The sequence below is a fragment of the Mytilus trossulus genome, chromosome 10 (assembly GCF_036588685.1).
Source record: "Mytilus trossulus isolate FHL-02 chromosome 10, PNRI_Mtr1.1.1.hap1, whole genome shotgun sequence".
In the NCBI taxonomy this organism is placed as follows: Eukaryota; Metazoa; Mollusca; class Bivalvia; order Mytilida; family Mytilidae; genus Mytilus; species Mytilus trossulus.
Genome location: NC_086382.1, coordinates 70,619,176 through 70,641,702, shown reverse-complemented (window position 1 = coordinate 70,641,702; position 22,527 = coordinate 70,619,176). Strand labels below are relative to the sequence as shown.

The following is a 22,527-nucleotide window of genomic DNA, read 5'->3' as shown; positions in this document are numbered from 1 at the left end:
GTAGTTTGTTTTAAGTTTGTGTGTCTGTAGAAGCCACATTCAATAAGGCAAATCATTTGATTTGGTATTTATACTGCCTCTGAACTCAAGACTATTAGGAGTAAGATTAAAGACTGGGTAAATCAGAATTAGGATGATGAGTAATGTGTCTTTGAGTCAGATGACATGACTTTTTGTTGTGTGAGATGAGATGCCTTATTGTTGTGTGATGTGAAATTTCTTTAGTTTGCTGTGTGAGGTGATTATAAATATCTTTGTGCTTTTGCTCTGTGTTGTGACATGTCTTCATGCAATGTATGGTGACATGTTTTCATGACGTTTGAGATGACATGTTCACTCACAGTTATGCTGCATGAGATGACATGTCTTCATATTGTGTGAGGTGACATGTCGTAATGCTTTATATAAGGTGACATGTTGTTATGCTGTGTGGGATGGCATGTCTTCGTATTGTGTGAGGTGACATGTCTTAATGCTTTATATAAGGTGACATGTTGTCATGCTGTTTGATCTGACATGTTTTATGCCCTGTTAGGTGACATGTTTTTATGCTGATTGATAAACGAATTAAAGGCTGATTAAAAATTACTTGAAAAATGTTAAAGTTAAACATGTATACCTTGTGCAGATCGAGTAATAGCAGACATGTCCAGCTTACATGACAAATTTAGCAGACATTTAACCTTTGTGACAATTTAGCAGACATGTCCATCTTACATGAAAACTAATGCAGACATGTCCAGTTCATGACAATTTTAGAAATGATGAGTCAGTCATCAAAGATAGCAGTAATAATATCCCAGTTGTAATTAGTTTTTGTTTAGGATCAATGAGACCAGGGGAGGTTTTATTGAGCTATAATATCAAAGTATATAATTGATTGAGAGGATTTATTATTACCTGATCTATAGATTAAGTCCTAACAATGTTATGTCTGCAGTATAAGGTTAATTACAGGATCTTCACCTGTATCAACAGGGGAGACTACTCCATGTCTGTCCATTATTGTGTTATGTCAGATCCAGGGTACTTTTATTTACACCTGTATCCCCAGGGGAGACAACTCTATATCTGTCCATAATTGTGTTATGTCAGATCAAGGGTACTTTTATTTACACCTGTATCCCCAGGGGAGACTACAACATGTCTGTCCATTATTGTGTTATGTCAGATCCAGGGTACTTTTATTTACACCTGTATCCCCAGGGGAGACTACAACATGTCTGTCCATTATTGTGTTATGTCAGATCCAGGGTACTTTTATTTACACCTGTATCCCCAGGGGAGACAACTACATGTCTGTCCATTATTGTGTTATGTCAGATCCAGGGTACTTTTATGTACACCTGTATCCACAGGGGAGACAACTACATGTCTGTCCATTATTGTGTTATGTTAGATCCAGGGTACTTTATTTACACCTGTATAACCAGGGGAGACAACTACATGTCTGTCCATTATTGTGTTATGTCAGATCAAGGGTACTTTTATTTACAACTGTATCCCCAGGGGAGACAACTACATGTCTGTCCATTATTGTGTTATGTTAGATCCAGGGTACTTTTATGTTTACCTGTATCCACAGGGGAGACAACTACATGTATGTCCATTATTGTGTTATGTTAGATCCAGGGTACTTTATTTACACCTGTATAACCAGGGGAGACAACTACATGTCTGTCCATTATTGTGTTATGTCAGATCCAGGGTACTTTTATGTACACCTGTATCCACAGGGGAGACTACTCCATGTCTGTCCATTATTGTGTTATGTCAGATCCAGGGTACTTTTATTTACACCTGTATTCCCAGGGGAGACAACTACATGTCTGTCCATTATTGTGTTATGTCAGATCCAGGGTACTTTTATGTACACCTGTATCCACAGGGGAGACAACTACATGTATGTCCATTATTGTGTTATGTCTTATCCAGGGTACTTTTATTTACACTTGTATCCCCAGGGGAGACTACTCCATGTCTGTCCATTATTGTGTTATGTCAGATCCAGGGTACTTTTATTTACACATGTATAACCAGGGGAGACTATGTATACTCCATGTCTGTCCATTATTGTGTTATGTCAGATCCAGGGTACTTTTATCTACACCTGTATAACCAGGGGAGACTACTCCATGTCTGTCCATTATTGTGTTATGTCAGATCCAGGGTACTTTTATTTACACCTGCATAACCAGGGGAGACAACTACATGTATGTCCATTATTGTGTTATGTCAGATCCAGGGTACTTTTATTTACACCTGTATCCCCAGGGGAGACTACTCCATGTCTGTCCATTTTTGTGTTATTTCAGATCCAGGATACTTTTATTTACATCTGTATCTCCAGGGGAGACAACTACATGTCTGTCCATTATTGTGTTATGTCAGCTCCAGGGTACTTTTATTAACATCTATATCCACAGGGGAGACAACTGAATGTCTATCCATTATTGTGTTATGTTAGATCCAGGGTACTTTGGGAAACTTGATATGCCAACTACATTATTCATATAGAAATGTATACAGCCTATTAAGATTTTTGGAACTCATTATTTGAAATTTACACCCCCTTCCTGTTGGCAAATAAGGCATTTAATGTTACCATTGATGTCATTCTGTCTGTCTGTTTGTCCAAGAAGTATTTTCACATATGAGCAAGCTTCAGTTCGGGTATTCATGTTCTCAGACACATTCCTCTTTTCTTCTTACCAGCTTGTCATTGTGTAACTTACGCCTTGATGTCCTGTACTGTAAATTGTCTTCTTAAATACACTGCCACCCTGTTCTGTATATTACTTACTGATATTGTTGACTCTTCTGGAGACAAACTGTAACAGGATATAATTTTGTTCTACTGCAGTAATTTAGCATTTACATCAACCATTCAGTAATACTTTCAAATTATTTTTTATAATTCATCTTCATAGTATAAATATGTTGAATGTACTTACTAGCTAAGTATATATAGAGATACACTGACGAAGTTTGTTAGACAATTAAATGATATTAACTTGAAATGATATGTATTTTCTCATTCTACAGTACATTATTATTGTAATCCAACCTAGAAACAATCAATTGTCTTGAAGCATGTTCCCAGTTGACATATTAAATTCATATTGTATTATCACTTCCTGGTTTATGGTAAAATAAAAAAAAATTATAAAGGCTTTTAGATGAGACTTCAAAGAATTGCATTTTAGGTTTTATTTGATATTTAAGTTCTTTGGTGATTTGTTTGTTTTAGTCCTCTTTTGGGAACGTCAATAGGACCTGAGGTTTATATGTATGCTTTGTCTGTCCTTCCAACATTCTGTCTTTTGTAATGAAAACTATGAGATAAAAGCTTATGATATCTTTTTTTTTTTATTGTTTAAAGAAATTTAAGTGTTTGAAAACATTTACACTATAAAAAAAAACAAGAATTTCAGAATTTTGATTCTTTTTTAAAGCCATTATGCAATGTTGAGCTAGCACTATGACCTTTAATTAAAGTTTGATGGGTGATAGCTGTCAACTTAACCCTATCTATTCTAACTTTCCTTTCAGAGTGTTGATTAATCAAAGCCAATGAACGTTAAATTCAATGGAATCACATAAATCCTTGTTGAATAACATCAATTTTATTTTATTGAAATACTCCTAGTAAAAAATGTGTTTTAGAACACTGAATTGTTGTGGTTCAGATAATGACAAGACATAGAATAGCTGAGTGATGTGACTTGATTATATAGTATCCTATAATCCTCAAACATGGTTAATAGAAATTAAAGTTTTCTTTTCATTGACTTAAGCTTTAATTTAATTATAGTCAAATATTGATAGAACTAGGTTGCCTGATTGATTCTCTCCCATTGATTTCTCCTAAGACTTGATATGTTGTTGTTTCTAGGTAAAATCAATGTTTACCTAAGGACTGACACTCTGTTTTTGATATGCAACAAGTAAATGTTAAAGCTTTTAAAGAAATCGGGATGTAAAGAAAATAAAGTTTTAAGAAATAAAAAGATTTGATTGCCAAAGATTATAACAACTCTACACCTGAGATTAAAAGTTAACAACTTCAGGTCTCAGTATGGCCTTTAACAATGAGCAAAATACATACCACATAGTAAGCATATTTGATGTAATGTGCATAATTAACTGAGATTTTAAAGTGTACTTAAAGATACTTTAGAATATAGCATACTATATTTGGAAAAATGTTTTTGCTCTAAAACCCATTTACCTAAATATTTTAATTAAGACATGACAGAAGAGAAAGTTTTATAGTTAGTGTGATTACATTTTTACGTTTACCTTGAAGATCTATAAAAGCCAATCAGTATTAACTTATAACTCTGATGGAGTATGATAAAGTCTTGTTTTAGATCTTAGATAGAGATCAGATGGAAACATGTTAGCTGATATAATGGACTGGTGTCTAGATGGGCTTCCAATTTGGACCAGAATGATCATATTAATTGTTTGTAAAACATTAGGTGGGACAGTGACAATGAAATTAGCTCCTTTTTGTAGGACCACCAACAACTTTTGCATGCAGTTAAATTTTAGAGATATTAAAAGAGGAAAACATTTCACCAGCATGAATGCTCCTCACCTTATAATTCTTTATCTAAATACTGAGTTATAATCTATATATTATAAGTTAAATGATATTAAGTAAATACCATTTTGATTTACTCTTTTCACATCAATAAGTCTTGATGTAGCATGTTATCCTGGAATTTTTAGATTTTTGTGGGTTTCATCACAATTATATATTTTCTTTCCAATTGTTGATAGCTTTTGGTCGCACTTGGCTTGATCATTGAACAGTACTTGACCTTGATGTAATAATGAACAATTCATATGTGTCTATATGGAAGATGTTTTGATACATGAGTTTTACTGTTATTATAAATGTGTCTTATAATTACCACATTTCCATGGAAATATGACATTGTTTACAGTAATGCATTACTCAAGGGATGACTTTAAACAGTATTTATGGTCTATACAACTTTTCTCTTATTGAACAACATGCAATTTTGTTTTAGTATATACTTTATATGGTGATATAATTAGTCTCCAGGTAATACTTAAATGCTATATATAGAGGTGACATTCTTATTCACTGCAATTTTTTGTAAGACAAGCAAAAATGTTTGAAGAAAAAAAATCTTTAGAATTGGTTTTCAGTAATTTTGTAATAATGATATAACAATTCACCATCACAAACCAAATGACCATTTAGAAGTACATGACTATAGACCACTGTACAGCTGCTATAGCAATCAACACTCAGCAAGACCATTTGAATTATAAAACTGTTGATGCTCCTGCTATAACAGAGGAGGCATAAAGTGTTACCCTTGTCCATCTGTCCATAATGCCTACGTTCCCTATATTGGTGTCAGTTCTCTAACTTTCGATTGCCCCAACCACATATTCCTTTTACTGTTCATGAGTTGTGTCCCTTTTTAAACATAAAAATTGCTGAATTTTTATTCTATTCTGACCTGTTTTGACCTTAGTTTCCCTCAAACAATTGTTATAAAACTTATTCACAATGCTTAAGTTACCACAGAACACAGATTAGGATTGAAATAAGGTGGCATCACTTTTAGCATTCATGAGTTTTGCCCTGTTATAAACATAGCTATTGTACTTAGCGGTTGGAATGATTACAATACAAATGTATTATTTAATTTAGCCCTATAACTTTGATGGTTGCTGTTGTTGTAAATTGATTTTTAACTCGTTACCAGCTAATTTGTTGGGTTATTTTATTTGTAAAGAACATTAGATGGCATGACAGATACAATAGAAATATTTTAATCAGTTTTTCGCTGTTGGCTTTTCACTGATTTTCCGCTGTATTATTTGATGGTTTATTATACCATACAGAATCCTTGTCTTCCCTGAGGTTAATACACTGATATTGATATGTCATATAATTCAATAAAACCTGAACCAATAATACAGTATATAAGATATAATCAGTTTCTGATTTGTCATGTGTGAATAGTTCATTTTCCTTTAGACATTTTGGTCTCTTACATACCTGTAAGGCACGTCCCAATAATATTTGTATGAAATGAAGTGTAAATATATTTAATTTACATTTGATTATAAAGTCGTATCTTTCTCATTTACGTAGTTTGTAATTATTTTGTAGGTTATATATTTGATTTTATCCTGTCGTGAGGCTTATCATATCATCAATGTCAACATTTAAAAAAGTTTGACATTTTCGTAAACGGCCCAACTGTTGGCTGATCTGAAGACTTTATATTGTCAAATTAAAAGCACGATGTTTGTATGTTTGGTATGGATTTATGCAGGTTTTCGTTGTTTTAATGAGAAATTATGCAAAAATGTCAAGTTCCTGCAAATGTCCTACTAAATTTGTTGGATAATAGATAGTATAGAGCTGAGGATTATATTTGTTTGGGATATAGTGATTATAAATGTTGTCCTTTTTCTCTAGACTGTGGTCCCAAGGATCCAGGTATGTCTTATCTATATATCAGAATGCCACCAAACTAATGTTTTTATATCATTTAAAGTTAAAACAATGTAAAACTGGGATAATAACACTATTATTATAGATGCATTTAAACTTCCCTGGTCCTTCAATTTTTAATACAATTATGAATTACTGTGGATTCATTATTATTCGTGGGATACCAGTTTTGTGGCTTTCGTGGGTACCGGTGAACCACGAAATTATATGCTCAACGAATAACCAATTTTCTATAGGCTTGTATGTAGACTTCGGCAAAACCACGAAATTAAATATCCACGAATTTGCAAGTTTTCCATAATCCACGAAAATTGGTACCCACGATTGACCGTCATTAAACACAAATTTTGGATGGCAGCAGTGTTCCAGCATCATCCCTGAGTCTGAGTGACATATTTTCGGTTGCACAATATTCTCCAATTTTAAAGCTTAACTGCATAATAAAGTAAATAATGATTTAAGGCAGAATATGATTCATTCTCATCATTATATATACATAATTAATTTTTGTTGGAACCAATTTTTGTGGATTTAGAAAAATGTGCATGTTCATGGATATTTAATATTGTGGTTTTGCCACAATTATGCAATGTGTTCATCTGTTCCCACAAAATCCACGAACATTGGTATCCAAAGGAATCCACAGTTTATCCAAATTTACATTTCTTTTGAGCAGAACAAACTTTTCAATTGAAATTAGAATTTTCAAAACCTTCCTACCATGTACAGTAAAAAATGGACTTTAAATAAATTAATTTTAACAAAGTTTATACAATTAGATAATGAAAATTGAATTCTTTGGGTCTACAAGGAGTTAAGCTAGTCTATTATTTTGCATGATAATGTATTGTTTTATCAAGGGATGTTATTATTTAGTCACAAATCTTTACCAAGTAAAATTTAGGTAAATCTGATTTATTATTTATTAATGTTTGTCTCACTAGTGACAGAGACCTGAGTTATGGTTATTCAGTGGTGACAGCATTAACTAATTGTATAGAGATTATTATTTACAATGTAGACAAGCTAGACAATCCATATTTTGCATATAGGAATAAAAAGGTTATACTGAGTCTCCATTGATTGGTCACCTGTCCTTGACTCTTCGTCCAGAGTTCAGTAACTTACAAGTAAAGGTCAACAACAATTGTCATGATTAGTTTAGTTTCCATGTATGTGACCTAGCAAAACCTGTACATAAAACCTAAATATATTGATCACCATTTGGAATCTCTAAACTTTTCATTTGTCTGAGTTACAATAGATAAAAATATCATACGTTTATTTCTTAAACTGAGCCCTTCATACCATTTTACTATTACGGTAGTTAATGTGATATGACAGGCAGTCTTAGACTTTTATTGATACTTCATATGTTGTCTAAATATTACCCTGCCTTATATGCTGTCTTCTTTTTCTCTGTTAAAGATGTCAAGCTTATATAGCGTAAAAGCTGTGAAGCCTAAAAATCAACTTCAAAGGGCAATAACTCAAAAGTGGTCTTTTTGATTTTTAAAATGTCTCAAGGTATATATGGTACCACAAATTTTCAACTTCATCAAAGTTGTTGTTGACATTTAGACAATCTTTAAGCCCTTGAATGTTTGAATGTACATTGATATAGGTCTTGACTCCAGATACGTAATGTCATGTGTACTGTCATTGTAACATCTTAACCTAATTAAGTGTGGACATATGGATGTTTGTGATGTTTCATCATTAACTTTATATTGTCAGAGGAGGAATTGACTTAATGACATCCACCTGAAATACATTTCACAATTAGAACCTGCTGTGACAGGCTAGTACAGAGAGTTGAAGGTACAAATGTACTACTAGAGCACACCACCATATATAGTGCCATAAATGATTTATGAGCAAGCTGCTAATGTCAAAGTAACAACATCTATTCATTATAAGTAGTCTCAGAGATTGCTAAAGTTAATTGTCTCTGATACACAATTTCAACTATCATGTTACATCTTTGTTCCTTTTAGGTTTGATACTAAAATATTGAATTATCCATTATGCATATGTTGTGTCTGATTTTACTTCTTTTTATATTGAATATTTAAAAGATTCAGCAATCTTGTAAGGATAGAATACTTCTTATTTTTTCTTTCTCATTGATTTAAGTTCCATTGTTGGCTTTGTTTATGTGTTTTCCAACCTGACAAATATTGCTTTGTCTTTGTATTTATAAACTGGTAAGGTTGAAGTACGGCCGGGAGTGTATTTGAGTTTTCAAATGTAAAGGGAATATATCTTTTTTGACATAGACATAAAAGGAGAGGGAGTCATAATTTACATATATGGATGAAAGAAATTGTCTGATGTAACAGCCATCATGGTCAACCATATGATATTTAAGCTTGATCAACCATGTTCACTGAAAAGTGGAAAACCATAGACCATGGTTATGAGTGGTTACGGTATAATAACCATCCAACCATGGTTGCTTTTTGTACCGTACTGACTTTTTCTTTCTGAGTTATGTGTTCCAGTGATTGCCATGACATATGCTTTGTCTTTGTATGTTAGAATGTTTGTGAGTGCTCAACCCTTTCCTTTAATATTACCTAGGACTTTGGTGTAAAAGCATATAATTTTGAGTAATTTTAAAAGTTAATTCTGCAGAATTTATCATTGAAGTGTAATAAAGGTAATTTTGTTTACCAATAATCTGAACGCCCTTTTGAATTGAATTTATACTAGCTTAAGTTTTAAGAAATCTGAGCTGTAAATTTAATTGCATCCAAAAGTATCAATAGATGTTTAAAATAAATCTTGATTGAAAGCAAATTGACAGAATTACTCCAACACACTGAAGCTCTACTGTCAAATATGTAAATATATGAGTTTTATAAGTGTTCTCTCATACACTGACAAAGCTCATGATTGTAACAAATAGAAGTGAGTATTGTAACACATTATTACATAACTGTATAATGGTGTCTATCAGGTTACAGACATGAAAACTCCATTCTTATCCAGGATATTATGGTGTTAACAATGTTAAATATGGGAGATTGATTCAATGTTTTAATGTTCATTGTTAGCATGTCTGAAACATTAGAATATTTCCCATGCAGCAGCCGATTTAAAGTGGTTTTAAAAGTTTAAAAGTTTTTCTATTGCATGTTTATTCACCCAAAGGTCTCTATTACTGTTTTTAGATTGCATAATGTTTTCCTGCTCCAAGTTTAGGTTTATTAAGATTTTTTTCAGTTGAATAACATTTTCTTTCCCCAATGGTCCATTAATGGGATTGCGGTTTATCATATAATCTGGAATACAGCTCCTCTGCTGTGGTATTGTCTATTGCCAATGTGTCACAGAACTCTGCGACAACAATTAAACCCTAGATCCAATTATTTTAATTTCTATTGGTATACCTATAACTTGTTGTACAGATGATTCAGTAATTTGGTTAGGCCGTTTGAAATTCTAATTAAATTTATTTATAATGTATTGTATGAATAACAGATACATCGATGTAAGGTTAATAATATTGAGAATGGAAATGGGGAATTTGTCAAAACAACAACAACCGGACTATAGAGCAGACAACAGCCAAAGGCCACCAATTGGTCTTCAATGTAGCACCCCTGGGGGCATCCTTTAGCTGGCCCCTAGGCAAATATGTATACTTAGTTCAATGATATTGATAATGATTTTAAAGTATGATTGCCAAAAAGACCACTGTAATCCACTAGAGACAAATGGACAAAGATGTAAGCAACTATAAGCACTCTACAGTCTTCAACAATGAGCAAAACTCATACTGTGTTAACTGAACATTTTTTTAAAAACCCACCTTTGAAGTCAAATCATTTTAGTATATATTCGCTGTTTACTTCATGGTTAATAGAAAATGAAAAAAAAGGAATTGTGGTAGGATTTCCAATGAGACAACTATCCATCAAAGTTCAAATAAAGTAGATGAAGGTTATTATTGGCAACCATTATGACCTTCAACAATGAGAAAAACCTATATTCTTATAGTAGACTTTAAAAGGTATGAGTTTATTATTTTATCCTTATATTAGATTGGTTGTTTTAAAATTGTTTAATGATTATATTCATATTTGAATTCCAATTCTCCATGGTATAATTATTGTCAACAAGTTGTAGAATTAATTTATAATATAACACTTAAGTGGTATCAATGATGACTTGGTACCAGGATTATAATTTAATGTTTGAAAAACAGTTTTATGAGTTTATTTATCATAAGGTAATGATTATATTTACAAGTCCTTATTTGATAAATGAACCATTTCAATCTCATGGATAACAAAGTTTCACAAAATAATAGAAAGCTATATGATTACAGAACATATCAGTAAATATTCATAAAACATGTAAGGTTTTTATATTGAACATATTTTTGTCAATAAAATTCTGATTGATCAAATGAAATGAAAAGTTATTTAATCATTGGAAAAGGTTCATCTTAGATTTTATGTGAAATGAATACTTAATGTAGTGATGATATTGAAGATTAAATACATACAGCCATTATATTATTAATGGTATACAAGACTCATTTGATCTCAGTTTGTCATTAGAATATTGTGTCGATGAGAAGGATTTTTATGTTATGATTTTTTCCCATCTTGTTAACTAGAATTGTTCGGTCACATTAGTTTCTCCTTGACTTTATCATACCATAACATTTCATGATTTTAGAGATCAGCTGATCTCTCCTACCATTCATGAATACTCTTCCTGTGATGTTTTTTAACACAAATTAATCAATTTAGTGCCTTTTTACTGTTAAATATTGTCTTTATCTACAGCTTCAATAGTGTATATTCTAATATGACGTCCTTCAAACGCTTTGAGTACACACCCGTGGTAAAATTTGAATATATTGCATGGGCTGTTCCGATCGTACTCCCACGTCATATGTTTTTTTATGAATGAGTTTCGCGACGTCATAATACGATGACGTTAGAATATGAGCATTTTACGGGAAAATACACGCTTGCTTGAAAAACCGAAAATAATCACAACATGGCAACGTAAACAAACAATGCTAAAATGTGTTATAAGCCATATTTGTTTAAACATTTAAGACATATAAGTAAATTATCATTTAAAATAATTCAAAACTATCTATATGCGTTATTTTAAATAGTTTAAGCATGTCACTAATTCAGTTTGCTCCGTTCTTTGACGCCAATTTGATAGTGCGTTTATTTATGGGAATGGCAAATATTTGCCTCCACCTCACTGAGAGCGCTTCGATCCAAAAGAATTGCCGTATTTGACCTATTAGAATCGAAATAATTCATGGGGGCTTGAATATATCTAGATTTTACCACGGGTTGTCCCTTTATGCCGATATTTTACCCCTCGCTATCGCTCAGGGTAAAATATTTGTCATAAAGGGCCAACCCGTGGTAAAATCACGATATATTCAAGCCCCCATGAATTATTTCTTAATCAATATATAAGTTATTGAATATCTGGGGAAAACATTCAGTAAAAGATCCATTAATTTAGTATAAAAAGTTTTTGTAGGAGTTACTTCCCCTTATTTTTATTTAGTAACACCAACAGAGGAGGGGAGATAACTGCTTTTCAAAAATTATTCCATTCAAATAAATGTTATATTTGAGGGAAGCTTAGCTAACACCAAATACTCCTGTATGAAGATCATTGTTATTATAGTCCGAGACGTAAAAAGGGGAGATAATTTTAACTTGAAATATTTTGATGTATCTTTTACTGGTCAATTCTAATACATGTAGAATCAGTAAAGAATTAAGGAGTATAGAATATTGTCTTTGTCCTACATAATCGTATGCACCTTTTGAACAGGAAGTCACAAGAATATAATAGGCAGTTTACAATATTCGGAGAATGTTTTGTGTTGTCATGGTATATCATGTTATTGTCCCTGTGGAGAAATGTTCATAAAGATCATTAGATATACAGTAACAATGAAGAAAACCTTGAGGTTTATAGCTTATATCAGACAAAGAAAAATGACTCTTTTATAACTTAATAATATACTCTTTGTTGTTTGTCTGATATAGAATTGTCTTTGAAAGCTTTATGATACTAGCACGTGAGGGTTTTCTGAATATCAAATGTACTAGCTGTTTCTGACTGGAATTGTTGTTGTCTTGTATTAAGTAAAGACTTCAGAACTGAAAAATTTAATGAGGTGTTTCGTCATCACTCAAAATTATCTTACAATTTTATACACACATTTAATCGCATTGACTTATAAGGAATAATGAGTTTCTGTTCTAATGTCATGAGCATGCTAGGCAGAATACATAGTGATAAGCTGTAGCATTTAGCTTTTAGGCTCTAGTTTTATTCATTTTTGATGCGTTATATCTAGCTAATTTGAATATTTTTGAACTACCAAATACTCTTGATGAATTTTATAGGCATACAGCTAGAGATGACCCTATGTATCATCATCTATCTTGACAGTAAAAAGCCACTGATATACATAATGAAAGGAATTCAAGGCAAATTCCTATTAGTTGAAAGGCCATTTACTAAAGATTCATTATTATAGTTTTATATTGGAATACATCATAGATAATCCACAAGAAGCAGAGGATTTATTATTCACCAGCTCTTGTAAAAATAGTAAGAAAACAGAGTTGAGGAGATTGATACAAGCATTTTGATTTACTGAAACACCACCATAAGTGTGTAAATGTGTAGAATGTATTTGAAAGAAAAAGCTCAACAACAAAAATACTGAACTCCATGAAAAGGAAAGTCCCTTATCTGATAATATATCAAATGGCAAAATCAAAAGCACAAACACATTACAAAATTGAAAACAATTGTCATATTCCTGACTTATGGTACAGGCATTTCCTTATGTAGAAATATTCTACACCATTGCCAAAGTATGTTACATGACTGGTATACAAGTTGTATATATATCAGACAGAAAACACAAATTAAAGTTGAATCTGTAGTGAAGCAAGTGGAAAGTCTGGACTATGTAATTGATCTCAGGGGGGTACTTAATAGAAAAATCAAAATGACTCTCTGTAAATTGTCCTAAGTTGTCTGACTTCTATTGTCTGATGTATATTATCTGGATGGCTTTATTATACTTGTTCTTTTATTTGTAGGGTAGTAATTGTTATATACTTAGTAGACAGTTGACATTAGTAATAGATCAGTAGAGTCAGAAGGACCTTTACTTCTATGTCATAATATGATTAAAGTCTGCACTGAGACATTGTCTGAACCATCTGTCCTTTGTACCTAATTTAACTGACACATGCATATAATTTAATTAAAGACTGGCTTTTAAACTTACAAAATGTCACAGCAATTAAAATAATAATATGTCATGTCTTCAGGATTCAGTCTTTGGTAAACATACTGTCTTCTGCAGACATCTTTTCTGAAGATACAGCTTTGCTCTGGTTCACATGTAAATACCTGTACACTGCATGATTCTTTTGCATGTCCAGCCCTGCAATGGCTGCATCTTAAAAAATGATGTAGTTTACAGGAAAATGCAACTGTTTTGGTTGGTAATTTTCGTATCAGCTAGCACAAGTTTTCCCATTAATTTTAATGTCTTTTTTAAAGGAAAGTATACTTGGAATCATGTTAAAAAAAAATGGTAATTTGTGTATAGATGGCTTGGTAAATAAAAGTTACAGGACTCATTATGGTTAACCAGGAAGTGTGTAAAACTCTTCTTTAATTTTCATTTTGCTACTGAATATTTAATAAGAATGCTTAGAAACAAACCATAGTATCTTAAGTCTGTCATTATAAAAGATTCTCGCTGTAATTGACATTAAGGAACAAATAGCTGCATTTTTATCCAACAAGCAATATATTTTCTTAAAAAGGTTCTAATTTTGTTCCAAAGCACTGACAATTTAATTCAATCACCTGGGCTAATTGATTTCAGTTAATTGATTTTCATGAAAATAACATATCTAGGCTATATAATGAAAGTATAAGTTTGACATAAAGAAAGAATGGATGCTGAAATTGTGTCTTTATTTATAGGATGTGGGTGGGAGATTTACACATTAGTTTTCTGATAAATCTTTGCTCATCTTGTATGACCTAATCAAGTTTCAGAACTTAATAGCATAAAGCTCCTAAGCTAGCTAGCTGCTATTCTAATGTGGTAACCCACAATTAAAAATAATTCAGGTAATCTGACTGCAGAGACTCTTGAGTTAAACTTTTGAAATTATTTAATGTAGCGACCGATCATTTGTGACTTGTGTTTTTATGTTTGACATGTTATAACATGATATCTAAGCAGCTTAATTAAGTGTTAGATGGAAATACATGTTGTCTTAATACTCTGATAGATTGAAAATACCATACTATATTTAGTATGACACAACAGGGATATATCTTGATGAATATATGACACCCAGGAAAATAGGTTAAATTTACAAATCAATTATTTAACATGGGAAGCTAGTCCTGCACTCATCAATATAACTAACCATGGCCAGGGGATTATTTGAAGCCAGAGTTATAATTTTGTGGGTGTCTGCGTACAACAGGAAACAAATAAATCAGTAGTAAACATCGATAGTTTTCTGTGTTTTTGGCTGTATTGGATCAGATTTATATGATTGTGGCTTTATTCCTGATAGGATAGATATGGTCCTATTCATTGAAGGAAATGAGAGCTACTAGAGGGTAAGGAGTTCTGTATTACTTCTTCTTACATGTTTAAATACCTAATTTTATAGTCCTGGACAATTTTGGTTTTATGTATGTCTCATTAACTCTCTATTTTAGTCAGACTATAGAATGGAGAAAAGGTGAAAAGATTTTGTTAACTTCATTCATATATGTTTCTGCTTTGTATGAATATCAAGGTTTTAATACATTTGGGAAATCTTTTTATGTTATACATTTCTTGTGTTGATCATTCTAATTCTTATTGACTGGTCCCATCCATCACCTAATGTTATTATATTCATTATTGGTTTCTTCTGTAACGCCTCAGATGATGACAAACATGAGAAAAAAACACATTTGATAGCTAGGTACTCTGACACAATGTTTATATTCATTTTGTTTTGACAGTTTATTAACTGGTAGAAAACACTGAACTTATGGTTATAATGGATTACTTTTATAAATTGTTATCTGGATGGAGAGTTGTCTCATTGGCACTCACACACCTCTTCCTATATCTATATAATGGTTTACTTTTATAAATTGTTATTTGGATGGAGAGTTGTCTCATTGGCACTCACACACCTCTTCCTATATCTATATAATGGTTTACTTTTATAAATTGTTATTTGGATGGAGAGTTGTCTCATTGGCACTCACACACCTCTTCCTATATCTATATCTTCCAAATTTTAACTTTGTGGTGCACATCTAAAATCCAAGTTTACACATTAACAACTTTACATAATAGATATAAGCAGATGTTGTATGAGTGCCAATGACTCCCAATTTGCAAAAGTAAACCATTATTAAAGTCAAATAAAAAAAAAAAGAAGACGTGGTATGATTGCCAAATAGACAACTGTCCACAAGAGACGAAATGACACAGAAATTTACTATTATAGGTCACTGTACGACCTTAAACAATGAGCAAAGCCCATACCCATAGTCATATGCAGCTATAAAAGCCCAAAATGACAATGTAAAACAATTCAAACAAGAAAACTAACGGCCTTATTTATGTATGGTCTTAAACACAGAGCCTTGGCTCACACCAAACAGCAAGCTTTAAAGGGACCCAAAAAATTACCAGTGTGAAACCATTCAAATGGGAAAACCAATGGTCTAATATATATAAAAAACGAGAAACGTTTATGAACCACATCAACAACAACAACCACTGAGCATCAGATTCCTGACTTAGGATATATTAGGTGCAAACAAATGCAGTGGGGTTAAACGTTTTTATAGGTACCAATCTTCACCCTTACCTGAAACAATAGTGTAACTCAATCAAAAGATATATTAACACAATCAAGTATATAAATAAATAGCCTGTTGAAAGATCCTCTATTATTTGTTTCTAGTGATAGTCCGTCCTGAAGATTTGATTAAGGTCAAGGTTACTAGTTCAATAAGATTACCTGAGTTATTGCTCTCAAATGTTGAATTTTAATTATAATGAATAATTAAAAAAACTAGGGAAAAATTGATTACATAGGGAATCACAGAGGCATGACTGGAGCGGGCCCCCTGTTTGGCAGTCAATGGGCCCCTCTTACAAAAATTTCTGGATCCACCACTGAAGTATTTATGGTCTATCTGATGAGTTAAGCCTTTAAAATTTTCAACTGATTTTTATACGCTCTTCTTTTAGACGGGACGTATTATGGTATACCATTGTCCGTCCGTCTGTTGTCCACACTTCAGACAATAACTCAAAAACACTTTCACCAATTTCCATGAAACTTGAGTGAATTGTTTATATCTATTGACGTAAGCTCCCTTTCGTTTTTTTTTAATTTCAGATTTTAAGTTTTGGATTTATGGGGCTTTATTCATAAAAAAGGTGATTTTCAACACTTCGGACATTAACTCAAAAAGGCTTTCACCAATGTCCATGAAACTTTGGTGAATTGTCTATATCTATTGATGTAAGCTCCCTTTCAATTTTTATAAATTTCAGATTTTAAGTTTTGGATTTATGGGGCTTTATTCATAAAAAAAGGGGGATTTTTAACGCTTCGGACAAGAACTCAAAAAGGCTTTCACTAATGTCCATGAAACTTTTGTGAATTGTTTATATCTATTGATGTAAGCTCCCTTTCAATTTTTATAAATTTCAGATTTTACATTTCCGTGTTATGAATTTTTATGCTTAAAAAAGGGGGGATTTTCCAATTTTGGGACAATATATTTAAAGCATAAAAGACAAGTTAAAAGAGCAACGGGCGTATCATGCGCTAAAGCCCAGTCCTTTATTATAGTTCGTTCTTATGTTGTACTGTTATATCACTGTCCAAGAATAGGGGAGGGTTGGGATCCTGCTAACATGTTTAACCCCGCCACATTATTTATGTATGTGACTGTCCCAAGTCAGGATTGAGCCTGTAATTCAGTGGTTGTCATTTGTTTATATGTTACATATTTGTTTTTCGTTCATTTTTTTACATAAATAAGGCCGTTAGTTTTCTCGTTTGAATTGTTTTACATTGTCTTATTGGGGCCTTTTATAGGTGACTATGCGATATGGGCTTTGCTCCTTGTTGAAGGCCATATGGTGACCTATAGTTGTTAATGTTTGTGTCATTTTGGTCTTTTGTGGATAGTTGTCTTATAGGCAATCATACCACATCTTTTTTTTTTATAGGTATATTATTTGGTCTACCCCTCGGTCATTAATTTTGATTTTTTTTTCACTGTTAACATGTATTAGTTATTGATCAGGTCATTGATCAGTTTATAGAACACCACTTAGTGGACTGGTTGAAGACAAATGGTATCCAGTTGCACATTTCATTTTCATGGATATAATTTGGCCCAGTCCTCTTTGAGATATGGACTATTGCATATTTTGTTAAGATGATATGTTAAAACATTGGTGTTTTAATTTCCGCATAATTTGCTTTATACTATCAAAATCACAAAAAAGACGAGACATATATCTGTGTCAACATTTTTATGAAATTGATCCCTATATGGCAAATGATTACCAGATTAGGAAATCAGGCCTTTGGAAGCCTCACTATAGCTATAGTTTATTAACTTTTGGCTATTTTGTAGCAATAACCATCTATTTATTATTGGTCAGGTATACAATAGTTGATAGACATAACCTATAAGGCTTAGGTAAACAAATTAGCCAGTTGTTTATTCTTAGAAATTCCCATGTAGTTACCCTATATTTAGTGATAATTAATTTGTGCTTATTTTTATTTGACAGTATTATCAATGGTCTATTAGACAGGTAATTATTTCTGTTGTATTTCTCATTTTATATCTTGCATTTAAATGTTGTACAAAGCATGATAACCAAGTAGTGGAGTAAGGTATAGCTATATGTAAGGAGAACTCAATACAAAAACTCTCTTATTTGTCAAAATGTTTACATCTTGACCGCAGACATTTTATTCACAAAAAATGATGCTTAAATTCAGTTTATTTTCTGTCAATTAAGTTTTAGATATTTAAGGCATCCTTCAGTTATAACATATAATTCGAAATATGCTTTCAATCGAAAAGTCTTGAGCATTTTATTAAAAAATTTAATACTAGGCTCTTCATACTTTGTGTTTTTGATTGATAATTGTCTTATAGCCAATCATATCACATCCCCTTATGTTTCCATTTAAAAAAAAACCAATAAGATGTCTTATTCAATTATGTGCATGCGAGTAAAACATCTTTCGGGATATTGTTGTTAATATTCAATTTTACCCCTAACTTCAATATGTCATTTTAGCATGTTTATGATGTCACATTCGTCCCTGTTTACCCTCACTGCAAAATCTCATTTTGTATTTATTGTTAATTTTCTAGTCTGCAATGATGTTTTTAACACATCACTTTAGGGTATTTATTGCTAATTTTTCTCATCTACTGCAATATACATGATATAGTTTCTACTAAATGTTAAAGGTACAAATAATTTGTAATGTGACATTTCTGAAAATAATGGACTAATAATAAGAGTCACTAGACAATATCACCCTTCAATAATAAAAAAACCAACATATATTGAACTTTTTCTTATGCTATTTGTATACTTCATATATTATTTCCTGCTGTGTAACGGTAAAAGAAGATAAGCTATTCGAACTGAAAAAATCTCCAACTTTAAATAAAGCTAGGTGTGTGATTGCAAATGAGACACCTCTCAGTGACACTTGATGCTTCTACTAAGTACTTTCTTTTGGATAATTTTCATTTTGAATAAACTGCAAAAGTTTTATAATGTTAGAATTTCTTGGTTTATTATCTTCCTTTCAAATTTTTCAACCTCAGGCTCAAGATGATTATGTCAAAAGTAACAACAAATATCTAGTCTAGTTCAATCCTAAATTACTCATACACTCTGTAAAAAGGAAACATGCATGCATGATGAAATCTAAATAATTTTCCATTACATAAATGTAAATTAAATGTTTGTTGTTATTAGTTTGTGTACTTCATTTTGAATGTTTAGATGGAGGCTTACATGGATATTTGTAGATTACCACTGAAATGTTAACATTAAATTGCAAGTAATGGCATAAGGGAAGCAACTCTAACCCAATGTTGATTTCTTCCATTGTAAGATTATAAGAATTAATTATCTCCCCTACATCATAAATTGCCACACTTGCTGAGATAGATATTGACAAATTATAGAAAAATGTTTCCAGTATCTGTAGAAGAATCTTGCAGCTTGAAATTTGAATGGCTGTATCTCCTTGATGATACTTTAAGATAAATTAAGGCTTATAAATAAAGGTTAATATTAATTTAGTCTATGATAAAGTAGATGTATTTTTAATTTACTTTGAGGAGCAATTGCATTAATTGATTTCTCAGAATATTCCAGCATATGCATAACTGTTTTTTTTTTAATTAGAATAGAATGAATGTAAACAACAACAAAAAATGTCTACATAACACAGAAACACTAAAACCTTAGGAGGGGGTTTAACATTATGGCATATATGTTTCTAAATTTTGGTCTTTATAGCCACCTCTTACTTTCCATACACCAAGAAATAGCTATTAGTGAACATGCCGTTATTTTCTAGTTTCAAGTCAAATTTCCAACTAGTCCTTCAAATCCTGCCTAACTTCCTTGTAAAAACTTACCTAATAATTGGAAATAGGTAAGTTTGTATAATGCTCACTTTATGTTATCCAAATAATCTATATATAAATCTCACCTTGGAATAACTAACTGTCAGCACAATTCCTCAAGGAAAATGTTGATGTTAATATGTTACAGGGTCATTAAAAGATATTATGGGTTTGTTAATGCCAATGGTAAGAAACTATAGATAAATGACAGAGAAAATTGTTTGTCCTTTAATGTCCGTTACGTCTATTCTTTTATTTCAAATCATATTTTTATACCCCCCCCCCCTTTTTTAAAGGGGGGTATACTGTTTTACCTCTGTCTGTCCGTCCGTCCGTCAGTCAGTCTGTCCCATGAATATTTTTCGTCACATTTTTCTCAGAAACTACAATACAAGGATTTCTGAAATTTGGTTTCAGTGTTTATATAAGTCAGCTATACCGTGTGTTGCATTTTCATATTGATCACTTGACAATTTCCTGTTTACCGAACACTTGCATGATTTAACACATGATAGCCAAGTTGAAAATTTTCGTCACACTTTTCTTAGGAACTACAATACAAGGATTTCTGAAATTTGGTTTCAGGATTTATATAAGTCAGCTATACCGTGTGATGCGTTTTCAGATTCATCACTTGACAACTTCCTGTTTACCGAACACTTGCATATTTTTACACTATTTATATTATCCACTTGCGGCAGGGGTATCATCAGTAAGCAGTAGCTGGCAGTTTCACTTGTTTTAGAGTAATTATCCTAGGCTTCCAAACTTTTCTTCTTATTTTTCACATTTCATCAATTATTTTTATTTGCTCACAGGGTCTTAGACCATTGTGACACACCTGTGTAATTTATTTTGGATTATTTTGAATTTTCCACATGAAAGATGTTGATGCTTACACCTGAATTCCTAAACTATATCTGTTACATACTTCAGAACAGGCAATCTTGAGAGGTAAAAAACATTAAGGCACATAGTTACACACCCAAAATTTTATTATATTACCTTAAAAAATGTATAAGAAATGCATTAGGTTCCTTGTGCTTAAATATGAAATAGAGAATTTGAAAACTGCCAGGTATGCTATAAGCTTAATAATATTCTCCAAAACTTGGTTATGAGCAAATAATGAAAGAAAGATTAGACTACTTATAATTGTACAATTAAAAGCAACATTGGTACACAATTTACTTCACTGAGCTGACTTACCAGTATACTGGGCATGTTCTCCTATATAAAGAATGCTTGATAAATGAAATAATTGTTTAGAAAACTTTTATTTATCAATCATTTTAGTCCTTTTTGGTTTTATCCAACTTTGGAGGTTTTAGATTTTCAAATATTTTGGCCTCCTGAGGATCACTGAAGAGATTCTCATCTGATGCAGTAAAAGTGGCACCATTAATGTTCTTTCATTAAAGAAAACATTATAGATTAGTTCTGAGTTCTTTAAAGATTGCATAAAACTATAAATGTAAAAATGTCATGACCTACCACTGTTATTTTACCTATAATTACCTGACACTTGAAAGCAACCTGTAGACAAGTAAAGGTTGTGGACTAAAGGTTAAATCTATTTTAATAGAATAAAGTTTATTGGTTAAAACAGAAACATGATATAATCCTTGGAGGAAGAGTATCAGACATGTTTTCTGTTTGTTTTAGCATTGTTGTATGTACAGGCATGCATGATTGCTACAATAAAAACATGATCAATTTTGTTTACTGTAAAACAACTCAAACAGATCGTCTGGTCTTATTAGATACTGAATGTCTAATTGAATTTCCAGTACATACACCATAAAAAATTAGACAATCTTTTATTATAGAGAGATGGAAAGATCAATTTTTTGTTGGTCTAGGAAAATTAGATTATGTTTGTCTGATTCTAGACAATCTTTGCCAAGTATCAGTACAAATAATTACATCCTATTGTCTATGTTGAAGAATGCTTAAGTTTATTTCGGGGGGGAATTGAGTTAAGCACAAAAACATGGTTAAACAGTTTTCATGATGTCAGAGCGACATGCTCTTTGTCAGAGCCTACTGAGCATCACTGTTTACAAACTCTCAGTTTGAACAGCTCTTGGTAATATACATTATCTGTCTGACTTATCAAAGCCAACTCAGAACAGCACTGACCTTAATTACAGCCCTTGGTGGTATACCTGATTCTCAGTTCACATATCAGAACGTTCTAAGCCTAGCTGATAACTTTCACTATTTCTTACATTGGTGGTATACATTCTCAGTTCACATAT

At 32.0% G+C, this 22,527-nt stretch overlaps 1 protein-coding gene across 12 annotated transcripts in view; it reads left to right on the top strand.

Annotated features, from left to right (window-relative positions):
- The window catches only part of LOC134688455 (synaptotagmin-7-like), a 123,851-nt gene that overhangs the window by 50,339 nt on the left and 50,985 nt on the right, over window positions 1-22,527 (top strand). For 6 of the 12 annotated variants that reach the window (XM_063549181.1, XM_063549179.1, XM_063549178.1 and 3 more), the window contains one exon: window positions 18,393-18,416. The exons of 3 other annotated variants lie outside the window; for them this stretch is intronic. In XM_063549181.1, the coding sequence (XP_063405251.1) occupies window positions 18,393-18,416 (24 nt within the window). Of the gene's footprint in view, window positions 1-6,240; window positions 6,497-15,063; window positions 15,185-18,392; window positions 18,417-22,527 lie in introns of those variants that run through there. 3 more of the 12 variants (XM_063549184.1, XM_063549186.1, XM_063549187.1) reach the window with 3 other exon arrangements.